The 25,364-nt window shown below is 44.0% G+C and overlaps 1 protein-coding gene across 1 annotated transcript; it reads left to right on the top strand.

Annotated features, from left to right (window-relative positions):
* The first annotated feature begins 11,246 nt into the window (after positions 1–11,246).
* Positions 11,247–18,673, top strand: LOC140730868 (endogenous retrovirus group 3 member 1 Env polyprotein-like). The gene is made up of 2 exons (XM_073051843.1): positions 11,247–11,992; positions 16,157–18,673. Exon 2 carries the CDS (start codon positions 17,206–17,208, stop codon positions 18,118–18,120), a length of 915 nt encoding a protein of 304 aa, XP_072907944.1. The 5' UTR covers positions 11,247–11,992; positions 16,157–17,205; the 3' UTR covers positions 18,121–18,673.
* Positions 18,674–25,364: the final 6,691 nt, after the last annotated feature.

Below are 25,364 nucleotides of genomic sequence, written 5' to 3'. Positions count from 1 at the left end.
GAATCCCAGGGGGACCAATATCCTGGTGGGGAGGTTTGCTAAGACTACTGGGGAGAGTTTAAGCTAGAATTGTTGGGGGGGGGTGGGAACCAAACTGAAGAGACTGGGGAAGGGGAACAAATAGAGAAAGCTTGTAGACAGTGCGAGAGGGAGGATAGGCAGGTGATAGAGAAGTGGCGCGCTCAGACCGAAGGTTTGAGATGTGTCTAATTTAACGCAAGGAGTGTTGTGAACAAAGCGGATGAGCTTAGAGTGTGGATCAGTACTTGGAGATATGATGTGGTGGCCATTGCAGAGACTTGGATGGCTCGAGAACAGGAATGGTTACTTCAAATGCTGGGTTTTAGATGTTTCAGAAAGGACTGGGAGGGAGGCAAAAGAGGTGGCGATAGTGTCATAGCTGCAGAGAAGGTGGACACCATGGAGGGATTGTCTATGGAGTCTCTATGGGTGGAGGTTAGGAACAGGAAAGGGTCAATAACTTTACAGGGTGTTTTTTATAGGCCACCCCATAGTAACAGGGATATCAAGGAGCAGATAGGGAAACAAATCCTGGAAAGGTGTAATAATAACAGAGTTGTCGTGATGACAGATTTTAATTTCCCTAATATCGATTGGCATCTCCCTAGAACAAGGCGTTTAGATGGGGTGGAGTTTGTTAGGTGTGTTCAGGAAGGTTACTTGACACAATATGTAGATAAGCCTACAAGAGGAGAGGCTGTACTTGATTTGGTATTGGGAAATGAACCTGGTCAGGTGTCAGATCTCTTAGTGGGAGAGCATTTTGGAGATAGTGATCATAATTCTGTCTCCTTTACAATAGCATTGGAGAGAGATAGGAACAGACAAGTTAGAAAAGCATTTAATTGGAGTAAGGGGAATTGTGAGGCTATTAGCAGGAAATTGGACGCTTAAGTTGGAAACAGGTGTTCTCAGGGAAAAGTGCAGAAGAAATATGGCAAATATTCAGGGGATATTTCTGTGGAGTTCTGTATAGGTACATTCCAATGAGACAGGGAAGTTACGGTAGGGTCCAGAAACCGTGGTGTACAAAGGCTGTAATAAATCTAGTCAAGAAGAAGATGAATACTTTGCTTCAGTATTCACTATGGAAGACGATCTTGGTGATTGTAGTGATGACTTTCGGCAGACTGAAAAGCTTGAGCATGTAGATATTAAGAAAGAGGATGTGCTGGAGCTTTAGAAAAGCATCAAGTTGGATAAGTTACCAGGACCGGATGAGATGTGGGAGGTGAGGGAGGAGATTGCTGAGCCTCTGGCGATGATCTTTGCATTATCAATGGGGACAGGAGAGATTCCGGAGGATTGGAGGGTTGCGAATGTTGTTCCTTTATTCGAGAATCGGAGTAGAGATAGCTCAGGAAATTATAGGCCAGTGAGTCTTTCTTCAATGGTTGGTAAATTGATGGAAAAGATTCTGAGAGGCAGGATTTATGAACAATTAGAGAGGCATAATATGATTAGGAGTAGTCAGCACGGTGAGTGCTTGGAATGGGCTGCCGGCACGGTGGTGGAGGCAGATACGATAGGGTCTTTTAAGAGACTTGAAATGGAGCTTAGTAAAATAGAGGGTTATAGGTAAGCCTAGTAATTTTTAAGGTAGGGACATGTTCAGCACAACTTTGTGGGCCAAAGGGCCTGTATTGTGCTGTAGGTTTTCTATGCTTCTATTAGGAGTGTATTTTTTTGGTGATACATTTTGAAAAGCAGTAATGCAGCAAATACAATGGAAATTAGGTCTGTAGAGGTTGCTTTACTGTTGGTTAGATGAAAGACCTTGCATGAAAATGTCAGTAAATTTGTGATAATACAAGTTGCAAGTAGCTCAGCTATAATGGAAGACATTTATTCGAAAGATGCCTTGTGTTATATATGGTCAGCTTATTGGCTGAAGAAAGAACAGATTTAAAATGGTTTTCACAATTGTTGTAGCACTATAGCCTATTCAGTCCCACGTCATGCAAATAGTGTTCCCGAATTCATCAATCACCTTAGAACCAATTTGCTTTATTGAAATTGACATTAGCAGAACTCCATATATGTCTGGCAGTTGAGAGTCAAGCTTTTTTCCAACTCACTGTGGAGGACCTCTTTCAACTTTCTACCTATTCAGTTGGTGTCCATGTGCACAGTATTATGACATAAGATCACCGGAACTAAATGATTAGCCTTGTCCTTGTCTGCGTTGAGCCTGACCCATCCAGGAAAAGAGAAACAAGCCAACTTTCGGAACAGCATATTCCAGCATTCTTTAAAGGCAAAGTAAAATCAAGTGACACTGCAACTAGTATAAAACAATTTAATTAATTTAACAAAGCCATTATAAGAAATCAAAGTAGGATTGCATTATATAGGATTATACAATAAGAAATTCTGCATTCAGCGATAAATGCTGAACACTGTACTCAGTCTCTGTACTCTGAAAATCAGAGTGATTTCAAAATTTAATATTTAACTTTTTGGCAGCTTCATATCCAACTCTGATAAAAGGCAACTCTGGTTCTGTCGTAAGTCGGTGCTGAATCAGGACCCAACTGCAGGACACAGACATTGGAGTCCCGGAAACGGGACTAGACGGAACCCAAGGATGGGACGGGATGCAGTCAAGGCAAGGAAAGCAGGACCAGGACGAGGGACTGGGAACAAGGAGCCTGGGGTGGACTCGGAGCCCGAGACCGGACAAGGACCCAGAACCTGGGTCTTGCCTCGGGCTCGGACCCCCAAACCCAGGCAAGGATGTGACGAGGCTTGGCTAGGGACTTGGGATCTTGCGGCTTGGGTCGAGGCGTGAGGCTTGGGGTCCTGGAGCTTGGGAAACTCTGAGGCTGGAGCTAGGGGCAGACTAGGAACTTTACATCAATATGGAGCCGGGACTTATCCTCCGACAAGCCAGGACTCATCTATAACTCCACACCAAGGTGGGGCAGGACCATCTGTCGGGTAACGGCAGAACGGCCTGACCTACCGACAAAGGCCAAGACAAGACAGATTCCCCCCGCAGGGCAACGGCAGAACAGCCTGATTTACCCCACGGAGGCAAGGACAGGAAGAGACAAATACCAAAGAACGACAGACCGTTCCACCTCTGCACCAGGGTAGCTCCGAGTAGCCTTGGCTGGCTGCGGAAACAACCGGATCCCCACCTAGCTCGGAGTGGCTGACGGCCACCCAGCTGGCCCGGGAAACAGCTGAATCCCTACCGCAATGACCGCTCCAACTACTACCAGCAAGGCTCCCAGAAGCCATGGTTCTCCAACACAGCCCCAAGGATGGCAATAGCCCGTTCTAGCCTTCCACCAGCCATCTGTGCCATAAGTCTCTTGACAAGACAACTCCCCCAACCACACTCAATGCCAGGGCCATTTATATTCCCAGTTCCAATATTAGCCTCAGGTGTTTCTGGTTAAGTCCAACCGCAGCAAGGGACCGCTGGAAAACCCGGAGTCCGGATTCCACGGACCGGATCACGGACTTCAGACTGAACCACCACAGGTTCAGGAGACAATTCAGCCTGGTCATCCATCAGTCTGTCTACCTCCTCTGTCTGCACAGGTCACCAAACCTGAATGGAGTCCTTTGGAAGTAGCTAAGGCTTTTGTCCCCCAAATATCTCTATTTATAATACAAAAGAATCCTATCACTGGCAGACAATTGATGCAGACCGCTCTCCTGTGATTGTCTCTTCAGTACTAAATTCATTGCCTTTGAGAATGTACCTCATTTCACTCAATTAGTCCTTTGTTTCCAATTTTTCTGAAGGAAGTTACTTCCTTTGGAAAGAGCTCCATAATTATCAGTATCTGGAGAAGCTTTAAGTCTCCAGGCCAGCAGGTCACACTGCAGAGCCTTTTAGGAGATAATGTATCAGAGAAATTATGTCATTGGCAAATCTTGTTTGAAAAAGAAACCACTTTTCTCAGTTTCCTCACTTTACAGTCTGTATTTCAGATGTCACTTTGAAAGTCCTTTGTGACCTTCTGGAACTGAATTTATAGTTGATTTTCAGTTGATGTTGGTTCACCAGTAGTTCAAATATATTCCTTGTAGTAGGTTTCTAGCTACACAAAAAGGGGTTGTGATTACTTGGTTAAAGAGGACAATATGTTATGGGAAGCTGAGAGGGTAGTTGGAAAGAAAATCTCTCTGTCAAAGTAGAGGAGTCCAAAGGTGAGGATCTCTAAAAATAGAACCAGGTCTTGCTGTGGAATAGTTAGAAAACACTTGCACAAACAAAAATACAGTAGAAGTTTGCCACAAGTGTCGAGTTCAACCTCAGATTCCTAAGTATTAAAGGATATGAGGTCCTGGTGGGTAAGTCATAGATTAACAATGATCTCAATGAATCATCAAAGAGGTCCCTGCTCTTTTAAAAAAAAAAAATAAATATATATATATATTTTATATATACACACACACACATATATACACATACATACATATATACATATACACACACACACACATATATACACACACACACATATATACACATACATACACACACACACACACACACACACACACACACACACACACACACACACACACACACACACACACACACACACACGTGTTTGGGAACTCTGCTCAGAGGCAGACGGTACCGTCATGAAAGGTTGTGGAAAGGATGTGTGTGTCGCATTAGAGATAACTATAACAGAGACTTAGCAAATATGCAAAAGACCCAGCCACTGTGTGTGCCATCCTTGGCCAAGGAAAGACCTCACAGGGCTTATTCTCCACGATTTGCCCAGGGAGTTCACATGGTGGTCTCGTGCTTCACTTCTCAGCCGTTGTCAGTGAATGGCTTCGTCAAGGAGGACAAAAATGATAAGTGAGAGAAGAAGGTGTTTTGAGACAAGGAGGACGAAAGACAAACAGTGAGGTTGGAAGGGTATTCGGAAATGATATGGAAGAAGGGCCATAAAGGAGAGAGGAAGAGTGTTCAGAGAGGAGAATAAAGGCAGTGGTGTTGGTATCAATTGAAGAATGAACTGGAGTGAAGATTGAGGCTGGGAGGAGGAAATGTAGACCTTCTGTCCCCGCAATCATCAAGGGAGACGTGGGGTCCTTGGGTAATAAGCTGGATGAGCTTGGTGCACAGATTGAGACCCAGACGGAATGCCGGGAGTGCAGTGTTTTTATGTTTAACTGGGACCTGGATACACGGACAATTCCCTGACAGCCGTGTTTCCATGACCAGTTCAAGACCGTCCGAGCTGTCAGAGAGGTATCTTATTATTCAGTACTTTATTATTAGTTAAGTCTGCACACTTAAGTGTGTTGTCATTACTTCTGATACTCCTGATAGTTCCTGCAGTGTATTATATCAATGTCGAATAGAAAGTTACTTTTGAGCTTCTCAAAATACTACCTTTGGGTTCCACACACTTTTCACTTCTAATTACATTTATTTTGCTGATGAAATACGAGGGGTGATTGGTAAGTTCATGGCCTAAGGTAGAATGAGTCAATTTTAGAAAACTTAGCACATTTATTTTTCACCATAGTCTCCTCCTACGTGTACACACTTAGTCCAGCGGTCATGGCGCATACAGATCCCTTCTTTGTAGAACTGGTCAACAGCAGGGGTGATTGATAAGTTCGTGACCTAAGGTAGAAGGAGATGAGTTATACAGCTCTTATTATATACTCGTGCAGTTCAACTCCTTGAGTGAAAATGTAGAAAGTTTGAAGTTAATAACTCATCTCCTTCTCCCTTAGGCCACAAACTTATTAATAACCCCATCCTGTAGATGACTTCTGGAGGTAATTACTTCTACAACGAAGGGATCCGTATGCTCCACGACCGCTGGACTAAGTGCGTAAATGTAGGAAAAATAAATGTGCTAGGTTTTCTAAAATCGACCCCTTCTACCTTAGGCTATGAACTTATCAATCACCCCATGTTACTTCACTCCTGATGAAGGGTTTCGGCCCGAAATGTCGTTATTACCTCCTCCCATAGATGCTGTCTGGCCTGCTGAGTTCTGCCAGCATTTCGTGTTTTTTTAATTTTTTCTTATTTATTTATTTCCAGCATCTGCAGATTCACTCGTGTCCCCTCGTATACCAGTGACTTTTCTCATGTTTATGTATGAAGAAGTCAGATAACTTGCCCTTTGATTTCTTTCATGACTTTGTATTTAAAAATGTTGACAGTGATGGAAAGTAGCACATCACTGCATGACCATAGAACCATAGAACACTACTGCACAGTACAGGCCCATCAGCCCTCAATGTTGTGCCGACCCATATAATCCTTAAAAAAATACTAAACCCACACTACCCCATAACCCTCTATTTTTCTTTCATTCATGTGCCTGTCCAAGAGGCTCTTAAAAGCCCCTTGATCAAACTTGGCTTGTGTATTTCCCATGGACCAGATAATGAGAGGCATGTAATTCTGAGGGTAATGCTATTTTTAAACATCATTACCTGGCATCTGTATGCCTGGGATTAGGGTTAGGGTTAGGGTTAGGATGTACCGTTTGGTTTAGTTGTGGTATGTGGTCCTTTGGACCTTAGGGTTAGGTTTGGGGGGAGGGTAGGGTTGGGGGGGGGGGTGGTTTCACTGAGTGGCGGAGGTTATAGCTGGTGGTGTGGGGTGGGCTTAGCCCCCTGGCGAGAAGAGCATCCGTGTTTATGGGCTGTGAAGATGTTAGTTTCAGGGCAGCCTAGCTTTTTAGGCCTTGTTTAGGCCGTACGGGGAATAAGTCTGCAGTGTTTCAATCCATCTCCTCTCTGCTCTTTTTCTTTGGGCGTTTGACCAGTTTATGTTAGTTTCCAGGCCTAATATTTTTTAAGGAGTACGTCCCATGCTCCTGGAAGTGCCTGCTAACTGGTCTGTTTTGGTTTCCCCTTCTGATGTTACTGAGGTGTCCCGTGAGTCTGGTTCTCAAGCTGTTGCCTGTCTCCCCTATGTATATAATATGGCATTCTGTGCACAGGATTGCATATACTACATTCTTTTGTTCACAAGTTATCCTCTGCTCTATCTCGGCCCACTTTCCTGTGGCTCTGTTGTGTATGCTTTTTGAAATTCTCAGGTATATGCATGCCCTGCAGTTTCCCACCTCACAGTTTGGCGCTGCTCGTACTTTGGTACTGACTAGTATGTCTTTCAGATTCCTACCCCTTTTGAAGGCTGAGACAATGGTGTATTGTCCCAGTTTCCCCGCTTCTGTTTTCAGTTCTTCAAAGCGTGTTTTGACCGTCCTGTGAATATTCACTGCCATCCCACTGTGTCCTGTTATCAAGGGTAGTTTCGGTGTTGTGATGTTCTGTGGTCGGGGATTTGTGATACTTTTCAGAAAGTCAGATTTAATGTGCCTAAGTCTCCTTCTGCTGTAGCCCCTGTGTCTAAGTGCAGAGAAGAGGATGGTTGCGGCCTGGTGGAAGTCCTCCGGCCTAGTGCAAATGCGGTGAAACCAGGTCAGCTGTCCCTTGACAATGCCTCTGAAGGTGTGTTTGGGATGGTGGCTCTCTGTGTGTAGGAGGGTGTGTGTGTCTGTGGTTTTAAAGAATACCTTGGTAGCTAGTTTTTGGTTGCCATTTTCTGGTGCTAGTTTAAACACTGTAGCGTCCAGGAAGTCAATCTTCTCCCTATTTGTTATGGCTTTGACCTTAATGGATGGATGATGAGTGTTTCGGATTTGAATAAATTCCTCTAATTCCCCCTCTGAGTGTGTCCACACTCCCCAGTTGTCATCCAGGTATCTATAGAGACACATGGGTTTTTTAGGGCACTTTGGATAGACTGTTTCCTCCCACCTTGCCATGTATATATTGGCATAGGCTGGAGCAAACTTCTTTCCCATTGCTGTGCCCTTGACTTGTAGGTAGAATTCATCATTGAATTCAAAGTCATTTTTAGTCAGGCTGAGGTGAAGGAGTTCTAGCAAGGCCTCTTCTGGTCTCCCTAGCTGAGGGTTCTTCCGTAGGATGTCCCTCACTGCCTCTATACCCCTGTCCGTTTCGATATTGGTGTACAGGCTTTCAATGTCCATGGTGAAGAGTATGGCCTCAGGGGGCACTGACATGGAATTGACTATCCGGACAAAGTGATACGTGTCCTTGATGTAGCTGGAGTGTTTCTGTGAGAGTGGATTAAGGCAGGCATCAATGAACTCCGCTATCCTGTATGACTCACTGCTGCAGTCTGACACAATGGGTCTGCCGGGTGGAATTTCCCCCGGAACAGTCCATGAGTCTGGGTTCTTGTGTATTTTGGGAAGATATAAAACTTTCTTGCTCGTGGCTGTATCCCTGTCAGGTACTCTACTTGCTTCCCTTTGAGGTACCCAGTCCTTTCCAGTTCTTGCAAAATGTTCCTAATTTCTGTGTGTGTTTCCCAGTTGTGGTTCTTTTAGTTTCGTGTAGTGCTCCGTGTTGTTTAATTGTCTGTGCTTCAAATAGGTATTGCTGTTTGTCCATGATAACTATGCTGCTCCCTTTATCCGCTGGTTTGATGACAATGTCCATGTTTTCCCTCAGTTCGGTCAGGGTTGCTCTCTCCTTCCTAGTTAGATTGGGCTTATCCTGTACTACCCTCTCCCTCTCTATTATCTCACCCAGTGTGCTCCTAAATTCTAGAACAGCTTAGGACCTGTACCTTCTCTTGGGCATCCAGTCTGAGGGAGGGGTGAACAGGGTCTTTCTGCGTTCTGACTCACCGAAATAGTCGACGAGTACCAGTCTCCTATAGAACTTATTCATGTCCCTCTCAATCTGCTCCTTATGGAGTTTTGCAGTCGGTACAAAAGTGAGGCCCCTGTTCAGAACCTTTTGCTGTGTTTCTGTAGGGGTGAACATATGGGAGAGGTTCACGATGGTCTCTCCCAGTTGTGGACCCTGCCTCTCTTGGCGTTGTCTCCACTCTAGTTTAAGCTGGTAAGGAAGGCGGGCTCTGTCGAGGGCAAAGTACTGGAGAGTTTAACATTGGTAGCTGAGCAAAGGGCGCTGAGTAGGCTACGGTCAATTATGGATAACTCTGAACATCCTCTACATAGCACCATCCAGAGACAGAGAAGCAGTTTCAGCGACAGGTTACTATCGATACAATGCTCCTCAGACAGGATGAAGAGGTCAATACTCCCCAATGCCATTAGGCTTTACAATTCTACCGCCAGGACTTAAGAACTTTTTAAAAGCTATTATTAATGCTTTTTGAGATAGTGATTTAGATGCATATCATATTTTTTTTTTACTGAGTTAAGTATTGTATGTAATTAGTTTTGCTACAACAAGTGTATGGGACATTGGAAAAAAAGTTGAATTTCCCCATGGGGATGAATAAAGTATCTATCTATCTATCTAATCTATCTAATCTATCTAATCTATCTAATCTATCTAATCTATCTAATCTATCTAATCTATCTAATCTATCTAAAGACTGCATCCACCTCTTGACTATTGTCTGGGCTGTGCTCCCTGTCCAGTGGATATGGTCTGTGTCTACCTTAAACTGCCTCGCCGGGATTACAGAGATATGATTCTTGGTTCTAATAACCTCGTTTAGTTGGCCCAGGGTTGCTTGTTCTGCCTCTGTCAAACTGTGGCTAAAGTTTAATTCTGGCACCCAGATACTGGCATGGGGAAATTTAATGCTGGCCATTCTCAGTAGTTGCTGAAGCTGTTGTTGGTTTATGGGACCTGTTGTTTATTCCAAAGGAAAGGATAACCTTCTTAATTTCTAGCTGTGGCTTTAATTTTTCCAGGATAGCAGTGGCATGGATGAATTTGGCCCCCGGAAAGCTGTCCAATTGAATATCCTTATTGGGGCATCTTTTGATCCTGGAAATGTTAGAGTCCCCTATAATTAGTATAGGTTTAAGGGGCCTTAGTTCCCAAGTTACATTTTTCTGTTTAGAGTTAGGATGCCTAGTTATTTGACCTCCCTGGCTGTTGCAAATGGGGCGTACCTGTCCTCTTGTCCGTCCGCTGTCCTGCGACTCTCGGGCTGGGGTGGAAGACCTGCTCGGTCCTTGTGCCCTGGCTCCCCTTGTCTGTCTTCCCATTCGTACGGGTGTGGGATGGGGTGCCGATTCTCCGGAGTCCTGGGTCGGGGAAGTCATGGGGGTGGCGGGCTGGGGCTCCTGTGCTGCTAGGTTGGATTGCGTCCTCTCAGAGGGGCTCGTGGGTGGGGAGGGGCGCCCCCGGCCCCTTCTCCGTCTCTGCGGCAGGGGCAGTGGGGCCGCATCGGCGTCACGAGGGTTAATGAGCTCCAGCGCCCTCGGGTGGACAGTGTCGATACTGCCACTGCACGTGTTGCTCTGCAGGCGTGTCCGTCCCAAAACGTCCCGCAGTACTGCAACAGGACGCCGGTTCGCTTTACCCAGTGCCGACAGACAAGGTGCAGCCCGGGCGGGCTTTCCCCGGGGCTCGGGTGTGACACGGGTTCGGTCATGGCTAACCCAGAAACCGTCCCTGGAGGTCGAGGGTCCGTTCTCCTCCTGCCCCTGGGATGCGGTCTCTGTGGTCAGTGGGAAGGCCTGGGGCCCCCCGTGGGTCCGATCCGCAGCGGCCTGCCGTTCCGGCCCAGGTCCCGAGACCAGATCGAAAATATATTTCTGGGCCATCTCCAATTTGATTTGAAATTTGTCTTTTAAATTTCGTTTGTTCCAGATTATAGCTTTGGCGATTGCTTCTTGTCGGCGATCAGTCAAATTCGATTCAATAAATTTTAGTTCCAATTCTTGCAGGCTATTCTGGTAATCCCAAATAAAATTCGTCTCGTTTCTTTAGCCCAAGCGTCCGCATTCGCAGCAATTTTACGAAGCGTTTCTTGCGAAGGGTTCGCAGGCCTAACAAATTTGGTTAGTCTGTGGGCTTGCTTTATGATTCCCTTCGGTGGTTGGATCTGTTTTTCCAGAATTTTCATGTGATGGAGAGTCTGGACTATTTTATAAATTAATCTAACCGTGGTTGAGAAGGAATCCCTCGGAATACCGGGGTTTCGGTAGTAACCAGGGTCATTCACTCGCCCACGTGTTAGATCTCTCTCTCTCCCTCTCTCCCTCTCCAATTACTCCTCCACATCGTTAAAGTTAGGGTTAGGTTGAGATTATGCGGGCAGTAACGCCTTCATTAACCAGGTCCAACACTTGCCTTTGTTGAATCTTGCCCTTCCTGACATAGGACATCAGGTTTGTGGAGGTTTAGCAAGGGTTAATCGGGATGTGCTTAGAGTTTGTGGGGCTGAAGACAGGGTTAATCGGTGTAAGAAGTGAAAGGGTTAAGGTTAGACTGTGCTAAGATCTAAGCTTACAAAACATATGCTGACACATTGCTAAATAAGGATATAAGATTCTTGCAAAACTGTATAGGTACAATCTGTACCTTGTGGTAATCATGAAGAACTAAAAGGGAGTCATTAAGCTAGGAGCTGAGAGCGGAGGTGGATGAAACAGATGGAGATAAGCTGTACTCTTGTGGCTAACTCCAAGGCCGATAAGTGTTTGAAAACTTGGCAGACATGGCTCTGCGGATGGCTAACTCCAAGGACAGAGGATATGAGAAAATGTGTATGTGACCCCCGAAATGTACAAGCCTGTGGGGAGGGGGAGAGTGGAGCTGACTATGAATAATTGTAGGAATGATACAGCAACTGAGGGACACGTGATAACCTACTTGAAACTGTATAAAAGGAAATGAAATGTAATGCTCTGGGCTCAATACTGCTGGAGCAGTTTTGGGTCCGACTCTGCAGACTCGTGAAAAATAAAGCTTTGCCGCTTTGCAGTTTGCTGAGACTCATGGTGTGAGTTATTTCTGACAGCTGGGGGTCTCGTCCGGGATCCCCACTCCGGTCGTGGAGGGCGAGAGGAAGGACATCGGAGAAGGTGCACCCTGCCGAGTTCGGCAGTCCCTGATTCCTTGCTCGTCGTCTGAAACGGCTTGAGCGAGTGAGATCCGGACAGCGCAAGGCGGCAAAGCAGGGAGGAAAGGAGACGGTTCTACGGCACACCGGGTAAGTGAGACTAGCTAACTGAGATCTAGGTGGGTGTGACCGGGTAAACTAGGTGTGACGACACCTAGAGTAAAAAGAACCGGGCCGGGAAGGGAATAATGGGAGGGGGAAGCTCAAAGGAAGAGGAGCCGGAGAGTTCGGGTTTGTTCCCGAAGGTACCTCCTGATAGCCCCCTCGGTAGAATGTTTGCAGGATGGGGATATGGACGAACAAAGGGAAAGCAGAAAAAGAGAATGGTAGAATATTGCAAATTATGGTCCAAACAGCCAATAAAAGGGTCCTCGGTATGGTGGCCACCATTTGGGTCAGATGAGGATTGGGTTAGACAGGCCTTAAACATGTATGTAAACTCTAAACCAAATGTGAGAGAGGAAGAAAATGAGTATGCCTCTTGCTGGGTTCCCGGACCAGGAGACTCCGCAAGAAGTTTTAAACTAGAAACTAAAACTAAGGAGGAAGAGCCTCCTTGGGAAGTGTTGAATCATCTACCTCCCCCTTATGTTCCCCGGCCCCAGCAGCCCGAACAAGCTGCTAGTGCTCCGCATCCGGATGATCCGCAACGGCAGGCGGAAGAGGAGAGAGAGAAAGAAGAGGAGGAATGGGAGGAAGAAGAAGAGAAAAGAGATGAGGAGCGAAAAGAATGGATAGATAGAGACAGAAAGAGGGAAGAGGAAGGAAAGGATCCCCCGAGGTCCCGACTCCCTAAGATGAAGACCCGTTCGGGAGCAAAGAAAGGGTCACAGAGGAAAAAAAGAGGGGAATGAAGAAACTAGAGAAGATAGAGGACTGGAATTCAAAACCCTTGAGTGAATTACTGCGAGAAGCGCAGAAGGTGTTTGTAAGAAGAGACGAGGAGAAACAGAAAAATACCGCTAGGATAATGGTTCAGACAGTACGGCAAGTAACCACAGAAAACAGGGAAAAGAGGGGAACGTGGTCAGACCGAGGCAATGGCCAAGAACCAGGAAGGAAAACGCGAAGGACTCTAAGATGCTTCCACTGTAACGAGGAAGGACATTTTAAACGGGAATGTCCTAAGTATCGGCGAGAGGTCAGGTCATATGCCATGATGGAGGACGAAGACTAGGGGGGTCGGGGGTTCCTACCCTTGGGGAGAAGAAACTATCGACAGGAACCCCTGGTAAATCTGAAATTAGGTCCCCAAGGGTCAGATACAACCTTTATGGTAGATTCGGGTGCTGAAAGATCCAGTGTAATCCAGATACCTCCCGGCGCCCGAACAGGAACAAGAGTAATGAAGGTATCCGGTATCGGAGGAAAAACGATACAAGTGTCCATTGTGGACAATGTGGAAGTCGGATATGAAGATAGGGCAACAAGGCAAGGCCTTCTCCTGCTGCCCTCGGCAGGATTCAACCTATTAGGAAGGGACCTGCAAGTGCAACTGGGCATTGGAACAGTGCCGAACAATGGAGAAATAATAGTAAAATTATTCGCATTAAAAGAAGAGGACGACCAGAAAATAGAGCCCGAGGTGTGGTATAGAGAGGGAAATAGGGGAGGATTGAACATCAGCCCTCTACAGATCACCTTGCTACCGGACGGTCGCCCAGTAAGGAGGAAGCAGTATCCCATTGCGATGGAAGGAAGAAAAGGGCTGCAGCCGGTAATTGAAGGGCTGATCGCAGATGGACTGCTGGAAGAATGTATGTCGCCATATAATACCCCCATCCTCCCGGTGCGAAAGCCGGACGGGACTTATCGGATGGTACAAGACCTGCGGGGTCTAAATGCAGTAGTCCAGACCCGATACCCGGTAGTACCCAACCCGTACACCCTGATGAGTAAAATCTCCCCTGACCATGAATGGTTCAGTGTAATAGATCTAAAAGATGCTTTCTGGAGTTGCCCGCTAGAAGAAAGCAGTCGGGACATGTTTGCGTTTGAATGGGAAAATCCTACAACAGGGCGGAAAAGACAACTCAGATGGACGGTCCTGCCGCAAGGATTCACTGAGTCACCTAACCTATTCGGGCAGGTCTTGGAGCAAGTACTAGCGGAATTCCAATGTGCTCCAGAGAACCAACTGCTACAGTATGTGGATGATTTATTACTATCCGGGCCAACACAGAAAGGGGTGCAGGAAGATACCATCAGATTACTGAACTTCCTAGGGAAAAAGGGGCTACGGGTCTCCAAGAAAAAGTTACAATTCGTGGAAAAGGAAGTAAGGTATCTGGGACACCGGGTCAGTAAGGGACAGCGAAGCATTACCCCAGAAAGGATAGCTGGAATAACAGGGATGTCGCTACCTCGTACCAAGAAGGAGATACGACAGTTCCTGGGGTTAGTGGGGTATTGTCGAATCTGGATTGAGAATTATACTCCCCTGGTGAAATTTCTGTATGATAAACTCGGGCAAGATGAGCAAACAGTAAAATGGACAAAGGAAGAGGAGCAAAAATTCAACTATATCAAGGGGCAATTGATCCGTGCTCCGGTGTTAGTCTTGCCAGCCCTGGAAAAACCATTCCAGCTGTACGTCAACAATGCCGAAGGAATGGCCCAAGGGGTACTCACCCAACTAAGAGGAGGAAAGCGGCAACCCGTGGCTTTCCTGTCAAAAATGTTAGACCCGGTATCGCGTGGATGGCCCACCTGTATCCAAGCAGTGGCAGCGACAGCGGTATTGGTAGAGGAAGCCCGGAAACTAACCTTTGGAGGGAAGATCACAGTGCATTCTCCCCACTCGGTCAGCACCCTACTAGCCCAGAAGGCACATCGGTGGCTCACTGACTCCCGCATTCTAAAGTACGAAACTATACTGATGACCGGAGAAGACCTAAACTTCGCAAAGGATTCCAGTTGCAACCCAGCCCAGTTCCTCTATGGAGGACTAGAAGAAAAGGAGTCAGAACACGACTGTATTGAATTGTTGGACTTGCAAACAAAGAGCCGGGAGGACTTACAGGAAGTTCCCCTGGGAGAAGGACAGGAATTGTATATAGATGGATCCTCACGATGTATTGATGGAGTACGGCACAGCGGATATGCCATCATTGACGGAGAGACTGAAAGAATAGTGGAGTCCGGGAGATTACCGGGAAACTGGTCGGCCCAGTCATGCGAATTATACGCACTCCAGAGGGCTCTGAGGATATTGGAAAAGAGGATCGGAACAATATACACTGACTCTAAGTACGCCTATGGGATAGTACATACCTTTGGGAAGATATGGAAAGAAAGAGGACTGATAACGGCCAGAGGAAAGGGACTGGCACACGAGCAAATGATAAGTATGACATTGGGAGCCCTGGCCCTACCAACTGAGATTGCGGTAGTACATGTACCCGGACACCAAAAAGGATCAACACCTGAAGCAGTAGGGAACCGTCTAGCCGATGGGGAGGCCAAACGAGCAGCCGTTGAAGACCCGATCCAACTCCTGACCTTGATACCAGTGAGGGAAGGACTTACTAAACAACCTATGTTTACCCAAATAGAGATTGATAGCATGAACCAACTAGGAGCCCGAAAAGACACTGATGGTAAATGGACGGTCCCGGATGGGAGACAGGTACTAAATAAGGAAGTAACCCGCAACATCCTCCAACAGTTGCACCATCAAACCCACTGGGGAGTACAGGCCATGTGCGACACAATTCTGAGGCGACTTTACCGAACTACCCTCAGTGCAGAGATGGAAGTACCTGTTAGTAATAGTGGATCATTTTACCCACTGGGTGGAAGCATACCCGACCACAAAGGCCGATGCGCCTACAGTAGCCCGAATACTACTAGAAAACATAATCCCCAGATATGGGATCATGGGGTCCATAGACTCGGACAGAGGGACACACTTTGCCTCCAAGACGCACCAGTTGATTTGTGATGCATTGAGTATCCAATGGAAATACCATACCCCGTGGCATCCCCAGAGTTCGGGACGGGTGGAAAGGATGAACAGTACCTTAAAGGCGCAATTGACCAAATTAATGCTAGAAACCAAGTTACCCTGGACTAAGTGTCTCCCCATCGCCCTGTTAAGAATCCGAACAGCACCCAGGAAGGATATAGGAATCTCCCCCTATGAAATGCTGTTTGGACTCCCGTATTGGAATAAGGTAGAAGGGTACCCCACGCTACAAGGGGGTGATATTTTTATAAGGAACTATTTACTGGCACTATCTCGTTCCTTTACAGAACTGCGGAAGAAGGGTCTCTTGGCCCAGACTCCGCCGCTCGACTTTGCTTTACATCAGATCGTGCCTGGAGATTGGGTTCTGGTACGGACCTGGAAGCCGGAGAAGTTACAACCACAGTGGGAAGGCCCTTTCCAGGTCCTGTTAACCACCGAGGCGGCCGTACGAACAAAAGAGAAAGGGTGGACCCACGCATCCAGAATAAAGGGACCAGTTAAGCCTGAGGGACACACGGAGTGGACCTGTGTTCCCAGTGAAGAACCGTTGGTGGTGAAACTGAAAAGGCAACAAAAATGAACTCAATGTGGACTGTTACATTATTGACTGTAATATATTTAATTCTGTATGTGGGAAAAATAGAAGGGAAATGTGACAAGTGTAGGAACCGAGTTTTGGAGAAAGGAAGAGAACGACCCGGGGCCCTTGTGTCACATTCACATGTAAATGACCAATGTTATGGAAAAGAAAAAGAGGAATGTGAAGAGGGAGGAATAAAATATACCCTGAAAAAGAACAGGGGATACCCCGGTGGATCAGTGAGAGAAGAAAAAGGAGAAGGGAGAAGTTGGAGTGTACGAGAAAGTACATGCCCTGAGACAAAATGGATATGTGAAAGGAAAGAAAAAGGAAGGGCAGAGTTTGGTGGAGTCAGAGAAGAATGGGGAACCTATGGAAAAACAAGACCGGAAATGAAGGAAAACCTGTTTATAGACTTAGCAACTCGAATAGCTACAAGTTTAAATGTAAGTGACTGTTGGGTTTGTGGGGGACCCCACATGAGCGAGCAATGGCCATGGATAGGTGAGAGTTTGAGTGTGTGGGAGCTATTGGCTCATGATTGGGATAAGAAAAGGACTGGGAGGACGCAAGAATGGAAGTTAACAAACTATCCGGAAGGACAAGTATGTGTAGAAAGAAAAGGGAAGGTGAAAGTAGGAGAAAGCCCATGTCAGAGTATAAAGTTGGCTAAAAAAAAAAAATAATGCCACTTGGTGGCCCGAGGAGCCGACTTGGTACATAACTAAAGGGGCAAAGGACAATTGTACGGCTATGGGAAACAATTCGGGAATCTGGAATTGCAGTGGGCATAACCCGTACGAAGGAATTCCCAGTGTTTGGAAAGCCTGGCGGAAAGCAAGGAAAGGAGGATTTGTCCCAGAAGGTCTGTTCTGGATTTGTGGGAATCAGGCATACACCAAATTGCCGAAAGGATGGGGAGGAGTTTGTTTCTTAGGCCTTATAAGGCCAGAGTTCTTCCTCCTACCCCAGGATGAAGATAGGGAATTGGGAATCAAGTTATTTGACTCACTGAGAAGGGAGAAGCGGGAGATAAAGGTGGGAGAATGGGGCGACGAGTGGCCTCCAGCACGCATCATTGAATATTACGGACCAGCAACTTGGGCCCAGGATGGGTCATGGGGTTACCGAACCCCGGTATATATGTTAAATCGAATAATACGCCTACAAGCTGTAGTAGAGGTGATCACCAACCAAACCGCATTGGCTCTGGAATTGCTGGCTGAGCAGCAAAGCCAGATGAGAACAGCCATATACCAAAATCGATTAGCATTGGATTACCTATTGGCCTCCGAGGGAGGGGTCTGTGGAAAGTTCAATCTGACAAACTGTTGCCTAAAGATAAATGATAATGGAAAGGCAGTGTTGAAAATATCCGACAAAATTCGGAAGTTGGCCCATGTGCCAGTACAAACTTGGAGATCCTTAGGGAACCTGAGTTGGCTGGATAGTCTGCTGGGAGGAAGCTGGTGGCGAATAGCCCTGTTAATATTTGGCGGAATACTCATAATGATAATCATATTACCATGCTTAATACCCTGCTTGAGAGCATTAATAACGCGAGTAGTAGTACAGGTAATGCAGCCAGGGAACCCAGCTGACCCGGCTAAAATGCTGTTGCAACGAGGCAGAGAACTGGAGGAGTGGAATCCCTGGACAAATCCTTAGCACACTCTAAAAAGAAAAAGGGTGGAATTGTAAGAAGTGAAAGGGTTAAGGTTAGACTGTGCTAAGATCTAAGCTTACAAAACATATGCTGACACATTGCTAAATAAGGATATAAGATTCTTGCAAAACTGTATAGGTACAATCTGTACCTTGTGGTAATCATGAAGAACTAAAAGGGAGTCATTAAGCTAGGAGCTGAGAGCGGAGGTGGATGAAACAGATGGAGATAAGCTGTACTCTTGTGGCTAACTCCAAGGCCGATAAGTGTTTGAAAACTTGGCAGACATGGCTCTGCGGATGGCTAACTCCAAGGACAGAGGATATGAGAAAATGTGTATGTGACCCCCGAAATGTACAAGCCTGTGGGGAGGGGGAGAGTGGAGCTGACTATGAATAATTGTAGGAATGATACAGCAACTGAGGGACACGTGATAACCTACTTGAAACTGTATAAAAGGAAATGAAATGTAATGCTCTGGGCTCAATACTGCTGGAGCAGTTTTGGGTCCGACTCTGCAGACTCGTGAAAAATAAAGCTTTGCCGCTTTGCAGTTTGCTGAGACTCATGGTGTGAGTTATTTCTGACAATCGGGAAGTGCCTGGGGTTTGTGGGGGTGTGTGCCCCTTTTGGACTTTAGGATTAGGTTTGAGTGTTGGGCTGGTGGATATATATGTTTGGCTGGGTGAGGCTGGGCTGCAGAGTTTTGAGTGGTGATGTCTGAGGTGCTATGGAGGATGGGCTAGTATGGTGAAGCCAGGTTAATCTGGCCCATACCTTTCATTATCGTGGTCCGACACCACTTGGTTCAACGAACCGGGTGTGCACTGGGACACATCGTCAGTAATGCATCCTCGGATCGTCAGGTGTTTTGGGGCCTTTAAACACTATACATCCTCCCCGAAGTGGCCCAACATTCTGTGGCTCAGACACTGCTTGTGTTTTTCCCAGGGACCAAGATAATGAGAGGCATGTAATTCTGAGGGTAATGATATTTTTAAAACATCATTACCTGGCATCTGTATGCCTGGGATTGCATGGGTGAAATTGAGTGTGTTTATTGGGCTTTCAGCAGAACTGCACCTGAGTTTAGCACTGACTTGTCTGTCGTCCCATCTTGGGTTTAATTTACTGGTTCTCTCTCGCCTTGTATGTATCTGGGCTTTCTTATTGGCACTTCGAGAACCGGGAGAATGAAGAGCGTATCACTGTAAGGTTAGGTTGAGATAATGCGGGCAGTGGGCGAATCAGCCCTCTTGTGCTTTTTGATCTCGTCACTTGAGATTCAGTTTCACGCGCCCCTGCCACTTTGATTTGGCCCACGCCTTCATTAACCAGGTCCAACACTTGCCTTTGTTGAATCTTGCCCCTCTTGACATAGGATATCCGGTTTGTGGGGGTTTAGCAAGGGTTAATCGGCATGTGGGGCTGAAGCTGGGGTTAATCGGGAAGTGCCGAGGATTTGTGGGGGTGTCTGTCCCTTTTGGACTTTAGGATTAGGTTTGAGTGTTGGGCTGGTGGATGTATATGTTTGGCTGGGTGAGGCTGGGCTGCAGAGTTTTGAGCGGTGATGTCTGAGGTGCTATGGAGGATGGGCTAGCACACTGATATTGGTAGCACACTGATAAAATTGGTTGCATTCTGCACTAAATCATATGGCAAGTAAAATAACATGGTTTACATATAGTAGTTTTCTGCAAAATTCAACTCTACACTATTGAGCTGAATGCATTATTTTCTATTCTATGCATTTTGAGATATGGATCTGTACATAACTGCTCAGGATCAGCTGGAATTGTATAGATATTGCATGTCTTCTACTCAGAGCAATGGAATACTCAAATGCAAGCTGAATTCAGGAACCTACCGCATAACATTTAGAATGGAACAACCAACATCTTGGTTTAGTTCTGTAAACGGTAATGTTCCATTGAGTAGAAAAGGTGAGTTACTGAACGTAACTCCACGAATATTGATAGCAAACTGATAAAATTGGTTGCATACTACTCTAAATCATATGGCAAGTAAAATAAAATGGTTTACCTCAAGTTTGCACAGTTTTCAGCAATTTTCAACTACACGATTGCACTAAATGCATTACCGTACTTTGTATTCTAAGCATTTTGGTTAAGGATGTGTACATAACTACTCAGGATCAGCTGGAACTGTATAAATATTGCATGTCTTCTACATAAAGCAATGGAATTCTCAAAGGCAAACCGAATTCAGGAACCTACCTCACAACATTTAGAATGGAACAGCCAATATCTTTGATTAGTTCTGTATGGTAAGTAAAATAATAAGGTTTACATCAAGTTAGCACATACTAGTTTTCAGCAAAATTCAGCTCTACACTCTATTGAGCTGAATGCATTACCTTCCATTCTATGCATTTTGAGTTGAACATCTGTGCATCATTACTCAGAGTGAGCTGGAACTGTATAGATATTGCATGTCTTCTACTCAGAACCATGGAATACTCAAATGCAAGCTGAATTCAGAAACCTACCTCATAATATTCAGACTGGCACAGCCATTATCTTTGTTTAGTTCTGTAAACGCTAATGTTCCATTGCTTACAAAAGTTGAGTTACTGAAAGTAACTCCTGGAAAATTGGTAGCACACTGATAAAATTGGTTGCATACTACTCTAAATCATATGGCAAGTAAAATAACATGGTTTACATCAAGTTAGCACAGTTTTCAGCAATTTTCAACTACACGATTGAGCGAAATGTATTATTTTGTATTCTATGCATTTTGGTTAAGGATGTGTACATAACTACTCAGGATCAGCTGGAACTGTATAAATATTGCATGTCTTCTACATAAAGCAATGGAATTCTCAAAGGCAAGCTGAATTCAGGAACCGACCTCACAACATTTAGAATGGAACAGCCAATATCTTTGATTAGTTCTGTATGGTAAGTAAAATAATAAGGTTTACATCAAGTTAGCACATACTAGTTTTCAGCAAAATTCAGCTCTACACACTATTGAGCTGAATGCATTACCTTCCGTTCTATGCATTTTGAGTTGAACATCTGTGCATCATTACTCAGAGTGAGCTGGAACTGTATAGATATTGCATGTCTTCTACTCAGAGCCATGGAATACTCAAATGCAAGCTGAATTCAGGAACCTACCTCATAACATTCGGAGTGGAACAGCCAATATCTTTGTTTAGTTCTGTAAACTCTAATGTTCCATTGTGTACAAAAGGTGAGGTACTGAAAGTAATTTTTCGAACATTGGTAGCACACATAAAATTGGTTGCATACAACACTAAATCAAATGGTAAGTAAAATAAGAAGGATTACATCCAGTTAGCAGATAGTAGTTTTCAGCAAAATTCAACACTACACTCGATTGAGCTGATGCATTACTTTCTATTCTATGCATTTTGGGATATGGATGAGTACATAACCACTCAGGATCAGGTGGAACTGTTATAGATTTTGCATGTCTTCTACTCAGAGCCATGGAATACTCAAATGCAAGCTGAATTCAGGAACCTATGGCATAACATTTAGAATGGAACAACCAACATCTTGGTTTAGTTCTGAAAACGGTAATGTTCCATTGAGTAGAAAAGGTGAGTTACTGAACGTAACTCCTCGAATATTGATAGCAAACTGATAAAATTGGTTGCATACTACTCTAAATCATATGGTAAGTAAAAAAAATAAGGATTACATCGTTAGCACATAGTAGTTTTCAGCAAAATTCAACACTACACTCGATTGAGCTGAATGCATTACTTTGTATTCTATGCATTTTGGTTAAGGATGTGTACATAGCTACTCCGGATCAGCTGGAACTGTATAAATATTGCATGTCTTCTACTCAGAACCATGGAATACTCAAATGCAAGCTGAATTCAGGAACCTACCGCATAACATTTAGAATAGAACAACCAACATCTTGGTTTAGTTCTGTAAATGCTAATATTCCATTGAGTAGAAAAGGTGAGTTACTGAGCGTAACTCCTGGAAAATTGGTAGCACACTGATAAAATTGGTTGCATACTACTCTAAATCATATGGCAAGTAAAATAACATGGTTTACATCAAGTTAGCACAGTTTTCAGCAATTTTCAAATACACGATTGAGCGAAATGCATTATTTTGTATTCTATGCATTTTGGTTAAGGATGTGTACATAACTACTCAGGATCAGCTGGAACTGTATAAATATTGCATGTCTTCTACATAAAGCAGTGGAATTCTCAAAAGCAAGCTGAATTCAGGAACCTACCTCACAACATTTAGAATGGAACAGCCAATATCTTTGATTAGTTCTGTATGGTAAGTAAAATAATAAGGTTTACATCGTTAGCACATACTAGTTTTCAGCAAAATTCAGCTCTACACTCTATTGAGCTGAATGCATTACCTTCCATTCTATGCATTTTGAGTTGAACATCTGTGCATCATTACTCAGAGTGAGCTGGAACTGTATAGATATTGCATGTCTTCTACTCAGAACCATGGAATACTCAAATGCAAGCTGAATTCAGAAACCTACCTCATAATATTCAGACTGGCACAGCCATTATCTTTGTTTAGTTCTGTAAACGTTAATGTTCCATTACTTACAAAAGTTGAGTTACTGAAAGTAACTCCTGGAAAATTGGTAGCACACTGATAAAATTGGTTGCATACTACTCTAAATCATATGGCAAGTAAAGTAACATGGTTTACATCATTAGCACATAAGAGTTTTCAGCAAAATTCAAATCTACACTCTACTGAGCTGATGCATTACTTGCTATTCTATGCATTTTGGTTAAGGATGTGTACATAACTACTCCGGATCAGCTGGAACGGTATACATATTGCATGTCTTCTACTCAGAACCATGGAATACTCAAATGCAAGCTGAATTCAGGAACCTACCGCATAACATTTAGAATGGAACAACCAACATCTTGGTTTAGTTCTGTAAATGCTAATATTCCATTGAGTAGAAAAGGTGAGTTACTGAGCGTAACTCCTGGAAAATTGGTAGCACACTGATAAAATTGGTTGCATACTACTCTAAATCATATGGCAAGTAAAATAACATGGTTTTCATCAAGTTAGCACAGTTTTCAGCAATTTTCAAATACACGATTGAGCGAAATGCATTATTTTGTATTCTATGCATTTTGGTTAAGGATGTGTACATAACTACTCAGGACCAGCTGGAACTGTAGAAATATTGCATGTCTTCTACATAAAGCAATGGAATTCTCAAAGGCAAGTTGAATTCAGGAACCTACCTAACAACATTTAGAATGGAACAGCCAATATCTTTGATTAGTTCTGTATGTTAAGAAAAATAATAAGGTTTACATCAAGTTAGCACCTACTAGTTTTCAGCAAAATTCAGCTCTACACACTATTGAGCTGAATGCATTACCTTCCATTCTATGCATTTTGAGTTGAACATCTGTGTATCATTACTCAGAGTGAGCTGGAACTGTATAGATATTGCATGTCTTCTACTCAGAGCCATGGAATACTCAAATGCAAGCTGAATTCAGGAACCTACCTCATAACATTCGGAGTGGAACAGCCAATATCTTTGTTTAGTTCTGTAAACTCTAATGTTCCATTGTGTACAAAAGGTGAGGTACTGAAAGTAATTTTTCGAACATTGGTAGCACACATAAAATTGGTTGCATACAACACTAAATCAAATGGTAAGTAAAATAAGAAGGATTACATCCAGTTAGCAGATAGTAGTTTTCAGCAAAATTCAACACTACACTCGATTGAGCTGATGCATTACTTTCTATTCTATGCATTTTGGGATATGGATGAGTACATAACCACTCAGGATCAGGTGGAACTGTTATAGATTTTGCATGTCTTCTACTCAGAGCCATGGAATACTCAAATGCAAGCTGAATTCAGGAACCTATGGCATAACATTTAGAATGGAACAACCAACATCTTGGTTTAGTTCTGAAAACGGTAATGTTCCATTGAGTAGAAAAGGTGAGTTACTGAACGTAACTCCTCGAATATTGATAGCAAACTGATAAAATTGGTTGCATACTACTCTAAATCATATGGTAAGTAAAAAAATAAGGATTACGTCGTTAGCACATAGTAGTTTTCAGCAAAATTCAACACTACACTCGATTGAGCTGAATGTATTATTTTGTATTCTATGCATTTTGGTTAAGGATGTGTACATAACTACACAGGATCAGCTGGAACTGTATAAATATTGCATGTCTTCTACATAAAGCAATGGAATTCTCAAAGGCAAGCTGAATTCAGGAACCTACCTCACAACATTTAGAATGGAACAGCCAATATCTTTGATTAGTTCTGTATGGTAAGTAAAATAATAAGGTTTACATCAAGTTAACACATACTAGTTTTCAGCAAAATTCAGCTCTACACACTATTGAGCTGAATGCATTACTTTCTATTCTATGCATTTTGGGATATGGATGTCTACATAACCACTCAGGATCAGGTGGAACTGTTATAGATATTGCATGTCTTCTACTCAGAGCCATGGAATACTCTAATGCAAGTTGAATTCAGAAACCTACCTCATAATATTCAGACTGGCACAGCCATTATCTTTGTTTAGTTCTGTAAACGCTAATGTTCCATTACTTACAAAAGTTGAGTTACTGAAAGTAACTCCTGGAAAATTGGTAGCACACTGATAAAATTGGTTGCTTACTACTCTAAATCATATGGCAAGTAAAGTAACATGGTTTACATCAAGTTAGCACAGTTTTCAGCAATTTTCAAATACACGATTGAGCGAAATGCATTATTTTGTATTCTATGCATTTTGGTTAAGGATGTGTACATAACTACTCAGGATCAGCTGGAACTGTATAAATATTGCATGTCTTCTACATAAAGCAGTGGAATTCTCAAAAGCAAGCTGAATTCAGGAACCTACCTCACAACATTTAGAATGGAACAGCCAATATCTTTGATTAGTTCTATATGGTAAGTAAAACAATAAGGTTTACATCGTTAGCACATACTAGTTTTCAGCAAAATTCAGCTCTACACTCTATTGAGCTGAATGCATTACCTTCCATTCTATGCATTTTGAGTTGAACATCTGTGCATCATTACTCAGAGTGAGCTGGAACTGTATAGATATTGCATGTCTTCTACTCAGAACCATGGAATACTCAAATGCAAGCTGAATTCAGAAACCTACCTCATAATATTCAGACTGGCACAGCCATTATCTTTGTTTAGTTCTGTAAACGCTAATG

Source organism: Hemitrygon akajei, chromosome 7, assembly GCF_048418815.1.
Source record: "Hemitrygon akajei chromosome 7, sHemAka1.3, whole genome shotgun sequence".
In the NCBI taxonomy this organism is placed as follows: domain Eukaryota; kingdom Metazoa; phylum Chordata; class Chondrichthyes; order Myliobatiformes; family Dasyatidae; genus Hemitrygon; species Hemitrygon akajei.
The sequence above is the reverse complement of the archived record's forward strand: the minus strand, read 5'-3'. Positions and strand labels throughout refer to the sequence as shown.

Coding starts and splice junctions, on each gene's coding strand:
- LOC140730868 (XM_073051843.1), top strand. CDS start 17,206: ATGGGAAACAATTCGGGAATCTGGAATTGCAGTGGGCATAACCCGTAC.